The sequence below is a fragment of the Phyllostomus discolor genome, chromosome 4 (genome assembly GCF_004126475.2).
Source record: "Phyllostomus discolor isolate MPI-MPIP mPhyDis1 chromosome 4, mPhyDis1.pri.v3, whole genome shotgun sequence".
Taxonomy (NCBI): Eukaryota; Metazoa; Chordata; class Mammalia; order Chiroptera; family Phyllostomidae; genus Phyllostomus; species Phyllostomus discolor.
Genome location: NC_040906.2, coordinates 100,596,880 through 100,609,565, shown reverse-complemented (window position 1 = coordinate 100,609,565; position 12,686 = coordinate 100,596,880). Strand labels below are relative to the sequence as shown.

Here is a 12,686-nt window from a genome sequence, read left to right as displayed (position 1 = left end):
TAACATTTTAAGAAATTATTATTTATTTATTCCTTGGAGTAAGTAAAAAAAATAAGAGTCTTTGATAGGAAGATGGAATGAAAACACTGGATTTCCAGAATGTGAGTTAGATACCCTAACACCCTTTCAGCAAGAGAAGGACAAGTTAGAAAGCACGAGGGGTAATAAAGCCAGTTACATCTCTCCCACAGTTTTGCCAGGGCCATACCCATTATCCCACCAATAGTAATGAAATGAAAAGGTTTCAAAGTTCAAGGTGCCATTGGCAGAAGACTGGCTCCTCTTAGCACAGCCAAGGAGACTAGAACAAATTGATACATGGTTTTAGGCCACAAGAGGGAGCCAAGCTTCCTTAGAATATTGCAGGGCTGGGCAAGTATTTTAAACAGTCATAACTGCTGTATTTGGGTTTTCTTGGTCTAGGGTTAATCCAAGACCCTCGTTTAAAAGAAACTCTTAGATTCTTACTTTAAGGGTCAGCCACCTGTAGAAGGGCATCATTTGGCCATCAGAGATGATATTCTCACAGCACTGAATATATTAGGAGCGGTTGAAACATAAGATGGCTTCTGCCTGCTCCATACCTCCAAGTCTATATTATTAATTAGTCAAAATAAAACCCAGATGAGGACTCAAGTCCCCTCCTGGACCACCTTGAGTAGAGATGCCTGAACATATGGGGCTCTAAACTACACTAAACATCACCTATAATGGCCTCTGATTCCCACACCCTTGGGATGAACCCCATCCTCACACATAAAGCCACTTATTTCTTATCTATGTTTGTGCTCATTCAGTTTACATCTTTGAGTAGGACACAACATGGTCTCCATGACATGTGCTGTTCAACAACCGGCTCAGAGACTGAGCAGTCTTTACTGAGGGACTCTGGGTGTTCTATACCTACACCTTAATGCCACTGAGGGGTGTGTGCAGTTTTCCTCTATGAATCAAGTTGCATCTATCTTGTCATAAATCTATAGATTAAAGGTCCTCAGATAATAAATTCTTTCAGTCTTTCATTTCTGCTGCCCTTGTCCTGACTCTAACTAGGATCAAATCACAGCACAAGCTCAGCATAAAACAAAACCCTTGGATGCTCTTATTAGCACTTAACTTTAATCACACATCAGTGTTCATGCCTGCAATGGAAATCAGGCCTCCCCTGGGTGCTTCTGTTCTGAAAGATACACAACTGCCTGTAGGAGGCTGTTCTGCATGGCGTGGGCCCAGCTCCCACTTGGAGATGCACAGGACCCATGCCCAGGGATAGGTTCTCCCATGGGGAAGGAGGCCTGCAATGTGCCTAGGCTGTGTGGAGTCTTGTTTTTTGCTAAAACTCCCTCACCCTGAATTGAGGACATTTACTGCAAAGTAACTCCCTAAAATCCATACTAAACCTTCCAAGGATCAGTGTAACTGGTTCAACCACTTTTGCCTTTTCATTTGCAAATATCCCTCTTCTGTGATGTGATTAGCAGCATTGGCTCCTTTGTTTTCTGTAAAAGGTAACCACCTAAAGTGAACCTGTGCATAGTAAATGAGGACTACCATGTAATGGGTAGAGAAACCCAATAAAGGCCTGTCATAGCTTTGGCTTTGGCTTTGGCTTTTGCTTCCTTTGAGAGAAAAGCCATGTTGTCCCTTTTTCTCCACCGGACTTGGTAGTGCATATGAATGTCTCATTTCATCCATAATGATGCAGACACTGTGGGCTGGTGTCTCCATCAACTGCCAACTCCATGGTGGCTGAGGCCAGCCAACCACTTACCTTCATTTGCTAAATTTCATATTAATCAGGTAATATCATTCCATAAACATTAACTGCTGTATGTAGATCATTATAATGTACTGTGGGAAGCCACAGGAGGAACAGAAACCATAAATCTAATCTTCATAGGGAATGTAGTTCAACAAAGGAAAAAGGCATGCATTAATTAAGCATCTATTCTATACTAAGACTGTGACAGCCACTTTACTTATATTACCCCAAATTAATAAATCATCAAAGCTATTTCATCAGTTACTATTCTCATTTTACACATTTAAAAACTAAGGCTAGAAGATGTTTTATTGCCTGTCCAAAGCCTCATTACTGATAAAATGGATCTGTATGAAATTCAGCTGAGGTCCTTCTGAGTCGCCTCCTCACAAGTAAGGATTCAAGTCAGCTCTTGTGCATGAGGCACCCTAGCCCCGCTTCAGGATCCATGGATCATCTCCCCAAACCAAAGGTGTACAGATTAGGAATTTCAGTCCCTGGATAGCAAGAAAGAATTGAATAATGACTTTCTGACCACAGATTCAGTTCACCTTAATGAGGCTAAAACTTGTAGGTCTTCATTTTTCTATGAACCTAAGGATTTAGTGTATAGTCTGCTAGTTTAGTGTTTATTCTACTGGAGGTAATTAGAAAAAGAGTGAATAGAGAATTGGGGGAAAAAGGAGAAGAACAATAAGTATCAGAAGGGTCAATGTTTCTTAACTGAAGCCATGAACAAATTAAAGGAGGCCCAGATAGGTATATCCAGGTCTGAGCACTGTAGTTTTCATGTGCTAGTGACCCAAAAGTGTTTGCATAAACTTCGATGAAGCTATCCATGGCCAATGCTGTGTCTGCACACTAACTTACTGGGACAGGCTTGAAGTAAGACCAAAGATGGCAGAAGTTCAGTTTGTCTTAAACATTTCATTTGTCCTTATCTCTGTCAGTCTGGGACATTTTGACAACTCTGAGTCAAACAAGTTGAGCAGATAAAATCTTTCATTCCAACTCTAGAAATCAAACCACCATCCCTGCAGGGGTACCGTTTTATAGCACCATTACTGATTTACCCTGTGTTGTGAAAACACAAAAGAAGATGTGTTGATAGGGTGAGCATGAAAACTCAATTCTTAGAATGAGAGGCAGGCGTGGCCCCAACACACCAGACACAAAATCAAAGGAAAAAGAAAAACGCCTTCTCTTACTATACATATTATCTGTGATAAAGCAAAATGATTTTATATACTTCTCATTAAGGTGGATTGATTTAGTCAACAAAGATAGAAAATGAAAATTCTCCCCATTAGTATTATATAAGATATGAAACATGTATTTCCTTACTTTAGTATGCTGACTATATTGATTTGTTTGAGAGCATAAAAGACTGTCTTTGTAAAGATAGTCATGGCTTCTCAGTTTCAAAATGCCTTTTCCTATGGAGACTTTTAGGACCGAGATTGGGCGGCAGGATGGAATTCCTGATGTCCTACCACAGAAGAAATTATCTACTGTGACACTATATCAGAAGGTGTCCATCAGTTCCTCTTCTCCAAGATCAACTGTGGGCAAGACGGCCTTTTGAAAATATGTCTGAAAGGGACAAGAATGTATGTCTCTACATCAAAAGTAATTTTTAACATGCATTGCACCTATAGGTAGCATTCATCCATCAGCGATTTTTTCAGGTTATTTCTCTTTCATGTATCTCTAATTATAACTACTTGGCAATGCATCAAAGATAAAGCAATGAGTGATAAAATCTGATCCAATTTAAATCCCTCTGAAAGGTGTCGTAGCCTCACTTGACAAGTACCAGCCTGCAGAGTACTGTTCTTGTCCACCTGTCACCGACCTGATAGAAGGTGTGAAGTGTGTGTTCATGGCTAACTTTCTAATGTCCTTGGAATGGCTGAAAGACACAATCTTCGTTCCTTATTGAATGGTGTCTGCCTAAGAATAACAGCCATCTGAAGATAATATGTGTAGTAACTAATTTCGTCTATTAGGTAATAAAATATTTAATGCTTTCTTATCCTTTCCTATTATTTCTTTTTAATATGAACAAAAGGAACATACTAAAGTTGTAACACAGTGTCTGAGAAAAAGATTAAATGAGGGTAAAAAAAGTAATTATCTCCAGCTTTCCATATTTATTTTCTTGCTGTTGTTTGCTTGTTTTTTCCCCTCAAATCCTATACTCCCGAGATAGAGATCCAGATATGGATATAGATATAGATATAGATATAGATTAGATACAGATATAAAATCTAGGAAAGTATGAATATCCTAGGTTTCTGCTAGTAGATACACTGCATTTCTTTAGGGTAGAGAATTCAAATGGGAAGCTAAACAATTCGGATTTTGTCCAGAGTTCTGCGATGTTTAATGCATCAGCCTGAGCTCTCCAGTCTCCGCAGAATTCTAAAGCATATTTAGTTTGTGCCAATCAGTGACTCTGGCAGAACCCATGGTAGCACCATAAGACAGACTGAGATTGAGAGGATCTCAGACCTCATGCTCACGAGTCAGTAGAAATAACAAGATTACTTACTGTCATCATAACATGTTTGGACTCCTGATAGGCACAGAATCATTTCCCTAGAGGAAAAACTCCATTCTTTATTCTCCCCAAAAGGGATTACAGGCAGGTGGTCCTGGCAGGTTTTAGCAAGATGTTAAAAATCAAAATTCTTTCTGCTTTAAGGGAGAATTTATAAAATAACAAACTCTCAGACCTGAATAATAATCATTGTACTTATGCTTGCTCCTGTCTGCAATTACTTAGTGCCTAAAACAGGTCATTTAACCTCAGTATGGGCCTTTTAAAACAGACTCTAATTCTTATTGATCTCAGCCTGCCCTAAACTCTGTAGGAGGCTGTGGTGACCCTTGGGTAAGAAGTTCTACTGTTTCTACCCTTTCCTTTGAAAAATGTGTGGATTGAGGCACAAAATGCACATTCCAGGTAGTTGGTACTCTCAAACTATTCTTGGCAAACCCTCCCTTTCTCACACATTGCAATCTATTTTCCCTCTCCCTCCAAAGGCAATGCGCTTGTGCAAAGAGGCATCCTAGACCCCACGCCTTATCTCCTACATCAGTTCAATGACTGTCTGTCAAGGTTAATTGTTCCCACTGGCCAATGGGCAGTGGGCTTCTCTGCTATCCTCAGGCATAATCCTGTGTCTTGTTTCAAACTTTTTGAGGCTTTTAGAGAAAATCACTAAGGAAGCCTGTGTTTGAGGAAGACTCTACTGAAGAGACAAAATTCCATGTCCTTATTGCTGGTGTGGCTGTTAGTAAATCACTATTGTACAAATTGCTTTACTTCTCTATACTTCTGTTTTGGCATTTTATGAAGTGTTGCATTCTTGCTAAGCCTATATGCTGATGCAAATGTGGGTAGTAGATTAGTGTCCTAGGGTTTTCAAAACAAAGTACCACAAACTGGAGGCTAGAAACCCAAAATCAAGGTGTGAGTAGGACCACACTCCCTCTGAATGCTCTAGGGAGGGACTGCTTCCATGCCTCCCCTAGATTTTGGTGGTTTTCAGCAATCACTGCACTCCTTGGCTTGTAGAGGTATCACTGCTATGTCTGTCTCTGTCTTTGCAGGGCCTTGTCCTGTCCTCTGTGTCTCTGTATCTCCATATGGCACTCTCTTCTGTGTGTTTCTCTGTGCCCCAGAAACATCAGTCATTGGATTAGGGACTATCCTAATTATATATGACATAATTTTGACTTGATTACACCTGCAAAATCCTATTTCCAAAGAAGGTCACATTCACATGTACTGGCGGTTAGCATTGAACATACCTTTTGGGGGGACATAATTCAACCCATAGCACATGATGTCTAATAAATAATAGAGCAGGCCATATTCACAAGAGTTGACTTCTACAACAGGGGAATGGGGGCCAGTGAGGAAACAGGTTGGTCCAGCTGAGTTCCATGGACCAGTCCTGAATTATGTAGAAAAAGAAGACTAAAATAAAAGTTAAAAGAGCAGTTTTTCACAAAGGTTTTTTGTGAAATTTTGGGCTACAGTGACAAAAATTATAGCACAGGGTTAGGAAAAACAAAAATGATTGCCTGATTTTCTGTAGAGACTCCATGACCCAGAACAAAGGGGACAAAGCATTCAATAAATGTCTCTTACAACTGACCAAAGAATTGCTTCTACATTCTTGTATTATCAGTACCTCGTATGTCCTCAAGGGAATTGCTTGTCTCCCACTATTAGTCTGTGAGGCTTGGATGGAGCTGTCCATTTGGTGGAGGGGGCCACTCCAGCCCCACAGCCTCCCATCAGAGCAATTGGGTCATGGCTTAGCAAGTGACACATAACTAGCCAATGAGATTCAGTGCCAGGACTCTTCCTGGAACTATTAGAAAAGACATTTTTTCTTATTTTATTTACTATTTAAAAAGGAAATTTTTTTTGACAGTAAAAATTTTAAGATCTACTCTCACAACTTTCAAGTATAAAATACAGGGCTGTTAACTGTAGTCACATGGTACACATTGATTTCTCAGAACGTATTCATCTTATAACTGGACGTTTACATCCTCTGATCAACAACTCTCCGCATTTCCCCCAACCCCCAGCTCCTGGCAGCCACTATACCACTCTTGGTTTCCATGAATTCAGTTTTTTTAAAGACTCCACATACAAGTGAGATCAAACAGTATTTGTCTTTCTCTGACATTTCACTTTGCACAATGATCTCAAGGTTCATCCATGTTATCACAATGGCAGGATTTTCTTCTTTTTATGGCTAATGCTCATTTGTGTATGTATGTGTATGTTGCATTTATGTGGTATATATAGATATATATCACATTTTATTTAACCATTTATCCATTGAAAGACCCTTAAGTTAGGTTAGTTTCTATGTCTTGAGTGTTGTGAAGAATGCTATAATGAATATGAGGGAGGTACAGAGAGAGAGAGTGGATCTTAGCAAAATTCTTACCAAAGACATGCAAACACACACACACACACACAAGGTAATGAGGTGAGGTGATGGGTATGTTAACTAACCTTATTGTGATAATCATTTGGCAATATATATGCATATCAAATCATTATGCTATATACCTTAAAATTATACAATGTTATATGTCAACTATATTCAATAATTGACCATTAAAAATAATAAGATGCCATCCTTTATAAGATACTATGTTGATTTTATTACAATATTTTGGGGAAAAAATACCTCCATATAAAATGAACTTATTGACTTTTATGTCACAATTAGATCTAGAAACCTATAACATATAAAAAAATGTATCAGGAGAAAAACCTAGACTCATTCTCCAATTTTAATTTAGACCATACTGATGTTATCTTATGTCTGAAAGCTTAGATGAAATTGAGAGACTTTTACAATCTTCTCTACTAAAATAATAAATGGAGTTTTATGTTACTTGAACATAATTATGAGGATAACAAAGTGTGTCTAATTTTTTAAATCCTTATCCAAGGATATATTTATTGATTTTAGAACAAGAGGAAGGGAAGGCGGGAAAGACATACAGATAGAGAGAGAGACATTGATGTGAAAAAGAAGCACATCAATGTGTTTCTAGGTCAGTTGCCTCCTGTGTACACCCTGACCAAGGATTGAACATGCAGCCTATGTATGTGCCCTGAGCTGGGATCAAACCCAGATATTTTGTTGTGCAGGACAATGCTCCAACCAAACTAGCCACCCTGAAAGGGTTATGTCTAATTTTAGATCAAATATCAATTGGATAAAATAACATTTTTGAAAGTTATGTTGCCTTCAAAAAAAAAACAGGAAACAATTTATCACTAAAGTGATTTAGAACAATATCTAATACTAGAGTTTTGTGCACATCCGGCCCCTAAGACCATGGATTGTGGGTCTTAGTATTAATGAGAAATTATTGGTATCCATAAGCTGACAAGGCTTGGGGAATGTTATGGTTACATTTCAAATAAGAAAGCGGCACTAGCCCCCAACCACCCCTGGTTCCATTGAGATCAGGATTTCTATTGTTTGATAACAAAATTAAAGTTAGGTGCTTCTTCTTGCTTTCAACTCAATATATACCTTCCTCTCCTGCCTTAGAACAAGGATCAGAATAAAGGGAAAAGCCCAGGGACATAGTGTGTGAACATGAGCATGCATATAATGTGCATTTGTGCATTGTGGGGACTGCCGAAATATGGGTTTTCAAATGGACCCAAATTTCAGCTGAAGGCACCAGCTTTGGAACATCGAACACTTCCTCATGTTTTCCTTCTTTACATGTGATCACTAGAATTAGTACTTAAGAAATGCAACCTAACTTCTGGAATGTGCTTGGTTCTTAATAAAGGGGATACAGTGGTATATCGGTACTTGTTAATTTGTTCCAAAACTCATGACAAGTGCCAAAACTGACAAGTACATAGCAATGAAGAATTTTCTTTTGCAGGGTGGGATCATGATTCATACAAGTTCTAGCAAGTGCAACAAGTCCTGAGCAAGGGCCAAGAGCTGAAACATTTTTTTTTCTCATCAAAATGCCATGAGTACAGGGTTTAGTAAGTTCTGAAGCTGATGAGTACTGAGGTATGACTGTATTTCTTCTTAGCACTGCCATTTAATAGGACATAATATTAATGCAAACTGAAGAGCTAATGAAAGAAAAGTCAAGATGTCACCAGAAATGAACTGTTGAATATGAAGACATGTACTTTCAACAGTAAATAAAAGAAAACAAGATTACGGAGCTAACATAGTTTAAGATAAACTATGTTAAATGCATAAAGTTTTAACATTTCACTTTAAGGCTGAGGACATCTGAAAGTAAACATACATCAAATTCAGCATGTGGAAACCTGAAAACAGATATGTAAAACATTTGTTTCCTAATGTGTTTATAGAAATGATGTCTAATTTCCTTGGTATACCATTACATACATAAAATATTGTTATACCATTTTTGGAGTAATAGTCACTTCCCTAGCTATGAGCCTACTTGAAAGGTCAACCCAGGTCAGAGTCTGTGTTCAAGAAAATGTCCCCAGTGGCCTCCATGATAACTGAATGCTGTCAGGCTCGAGCTAGTTATCTAAAGTTTACAAACATTGTCTTAAACAGGTTTAATCAGCTACTTAGCTACTAGGGTAAATGTGTATGTGTGTGTACAATGGAAGTGAGTAAAGCACACACAAACAGAAAAGCCACTCACCTTTTCTTCCCTGGGGATCATGGCAGTTTTCATGGATGCATGGACCCCAGGCTGACCAGGAAGATACTATACAGTCTGTAGAGCAGGGAATATTGCAGAGCTGAGAGGATGCAGGGGCAGGTCCCAAACATAATGTCTTTTCCACAGGTCTAAAGACTAAAGGACAGAAGAGGAAAAAAAATAATGGACCACGTCACACTCTCTGGTTATCCCTAGAACTGTCCCCATCTTTGTGAAAGGGTATACGCAAACAAAATATGAAGCACTCTCTAATGCTCACTGCTGAACTGTACATTAGCAGCAATGGGTGAGAAAAGGCAAAAAAGAACATGCACTTAAGTTTCCTGCTTCACAGAGTATTCCCTGGGAATCAAGAGAGGGCTAAAAATATAGATACAAATTATCTAGAGTTATGACTAAAAAATTAAATGGCTTTGTGAAGTTTCAAGATGAGTTCTTCTCGACTATGTAAATGACTAGATCACTTGAAAAAATCAAAATTGAACCCCTGAGGTGGGGTATTTAGCATAACCAATTTACTGCTGTTACTCCCCTGAGTGGTGGAGCTTGCAAAGACACAGAAGAAAAGTAGTTCTTAAAATAAGAAGAATAATCAGGATCTATGATTGCAGGATTAGCCCCTGAAAGTCAGTTTTATTAGTAAGGCTAACCAGAGATACAGGAATGTCTAAGGAGCCACAGGAACTGCTAATCTAGGAGCCTCTGAACTCTCCCTGGTGTGCCTCTGCCCCCAGAGCACCCCCCAGAACTGGATCACTTCAGGATGCAGAAACCACCTGTGCATCAGTGGCATTCACCAAGTGCTCTCTGTATGCAGACCCATCTGGGCACCAAAAACACAAAGGGGAAGAAAAAGATGAGAGGCTGATCCTCGCAGAGTTTAAAACATATAAGTGACTAATATAGTGGTACCTATAAAATGACACAACAAAAAACAATAAATGCATACCTATCAACAAATGCAACAAATGCACAGAATGGTCCCACATTAAGAATGTTTGGGAGCAATTCAGATTTTAGGAGCAAATGGTTTAAGTTTAGAAGGTTTTGTCTTACTAACTGGCTTATACTATTGTCTATATATGCCTTATGCTATTTCCATCCAGTAAAGCAGATTAGAATCACTTCTAAGGCAGATACCAGTGTGAGAGGATTGGGTCGTGAATCATGTCATCCATTTTGCTCCCTCACACTTTTCATGAGATGTGAATTAAATCAGGTAAAGTTGGCACTGAATCACTGCTATGACCAGCAGAACTTTGAACATAATCCAAAACAATAGCAAAATAAATTTTTTTAAAAAAATACTGTCATGAAGAGGGGGAAAAAGGGTTTCTAATATACAATGGAGCAGCCTGAGGTGATTATGAGGGTGAATGGGAAAAATAAAAGGTTGCAATGGAGAATGTTTTGTTTGAAATGAATTCTTTTACAGTTTAACAAAAGAATTTGACCTGACCTAAATAAAAGGCAGAGACAAAGCAAGACTGCAAATGTAAATGTCAAAGGTCATAAGCCAGTGGAGGAGAGACGTGAAGGCAGATAGAACAAGTAATGGGGGAATGTGAAAGGGAGGCTGAAGAGAGCTGATGGTCAAACAGCGATAGTGCTAGTGATGATAACAGAGGATGGGGAGGCTGGAGTGGCCAGGAGTGGGGATGAACACATGACATGGATGGATTGTGGGTAAAGAAGAACCTGTGAGATGGAGGGAGGGGTGTGTGATTTCTTTCCCAGAAGTGAGCAAGAGAAGACACACAAGACAGCCATTCACTGAGTAAATTATGCATTCATTCCAAAACCACTGAGCAGCCACTCTCAATCAGACTCTTTTTAATGGTGTCTGCTTTCAAGGAGCTCTAAGTCAAGAAGAATAAGTCAAGTATCATATTTAACAAAATTGATGGAAGGAGATGTTTCAGAGCATGCTGCATAGCCACAGGTCTTAAGGCACAAGCATGTTTATATCTGGGCCCATGTCAATTAAAATGTGTTCTCACCCTGGCTGGCATAGCTCATAGCTCGGGCTACGAACCAAAGTGTTGCAGGTTCGATTTCCAGTCAGGGCACATGCCTGGGTTGCAGGCCACAGTCCCCAGCAACCGCACATTGATGTTTCTCTCTCTCTTTCTCCCTCCCTTCCCTCTCTAAAAATAAATAAATTTTAAAAATCTTAAAAAAAATGTGTTCTCACAAAGTCAAACTTCAGTTCTAAAAACCAAACCTCGATAATGATGGAAAAGAACTGGGACATGTAAACTGATTAATCTCCTCATTTAATAAACATTTATAATGCATGCCAGGCACCAGCCATAAATATCAATTCATTTAACCTGCATAACTTCCCTTCAAAATATATATTATTATTATTTCTAGTTTAAAAATGAGGAAACTGTGACAGAAATATTTACTTTCTTTTCCACAATTCCAGTTACTGAGCAGTGGGGCTAGGATTTGGATCCAGGGGTCTGTCTCTTAACCACAGCACTAAGAGGTGTCTTCACTGATCAATTAACCTACACTGAAAAGTGCCTCCCATCTGTTAACATTGTGTTAGGTGCTGAAGCCAGAATAGTGAGTAAAACAGTCAAGGCCCCTGCCTCATGGGGCCCATATGCCAGTGTGAGTTGACACTAATCATACATGAGTCCTTGTGCTCCAGCACCAAGACTGATGAGCTGTTATGGCTGCTTCTCTGCCCCTTGCCATGGCTCTCTCCCTGCAGCACCAGTCAGACAGAGCTCAAGTCCCTGAGGATCAGTGCTGAGAAGACACCCCAAACCTCTCAGCAACAATGCCCAGAAGACACTTGCTGCTATAACCTCTGTACTGAAGTTGGAACCAGTCAATCCACTAGTACAATGACTACTCACACAGTAGGTCTGCATTAAATGTCATTGGAAGCGCTAGATTGTCCATGTTAGTTAGGCTCCCGGTTGGCAGTGCAATTGAAGAGACTGGGAAACTTGTCCTAAAGCTGTTTGTTTGTTCAGATATGCTGATATGGCTCATTTTTGTAGGGCTGTTGAGGGTTATTAGGAATTGTAGGGTTAGGTCCCCTGCAGTCCCCTTTGATAAATACGTAACTGCCAATCAGTTGACTATTGAACGTTAGGGCTAATGTTACTACTAAGATTTGAAAGTAGGAGAGAGGGACATGGTGTGCTGGAGAAGAACAGGGAGGGACTTCCCTGGGGACTACTAAGTGACATAATGGAAGCCCAGGGATGGGACTGAGGCCATTTGTCAGAGCTCTTATGCCTCTCTAGCACCTGCTGCTTTGACAGACGGTAGATCTTTACCCATATCAATAAATTCTTCCAGTCCCAAGCCACATGTCTAAGATGCTTCATTTAGGTATTGAATCAATGTGCTTGGGTCAACCTCTCTCCATCTCAGACCCCCTGGGCTACATTTGTTCTACAAATAAATCATGAGTAAGTCACAAAGCACTTACCAGCTTCAGACCACTTAGGTAGTCATCTCCCCAAGAAGAGTGAACACAGGATATTTCTACAACTATTGACTGTTAGAGCTAGAAGGGAGCTTTTGAGCTAATTAATTTAGTTTAATTCAACAGTTTTACTGAAAATCTAAGCTCCAAAGACATTAGGTGCTTTTTCCAAATTCACTCAGTAAATCCAGAGCAAAGGAAGCCCTAAGTCTTATTCCAGGTGGTTGATTTGCCTCT

General features: G+C 39.5%; 1 protein-coding gene across 3 annotated transcripts in view; it reads right to left on the bottom strand.

The window, feature by feature from the left end:
- Nucleotides 1-12,686, bottom strand: part of THSD7B (thrombospondin type 1 domain containing 7B) — a 903,223-nt gene that overhangs the window by 508,948 nt on the left and 381,589 nt on the right. For all 3 annotated transcript variants that reach the window (XM_036023677.1, XM_036023678.1, XM_028509548.2), the window contains exon 6: nucleotides 8,975-9,130. In XM_036023677.1, the coding sequence (XP_035879570.1) occupies nucleotides 8,975-9,130 (156 nt within the window). The remainder of the gene's footprint in view (nucleotides 1-8,974; nucleotides 9,131-12,686) is intronic.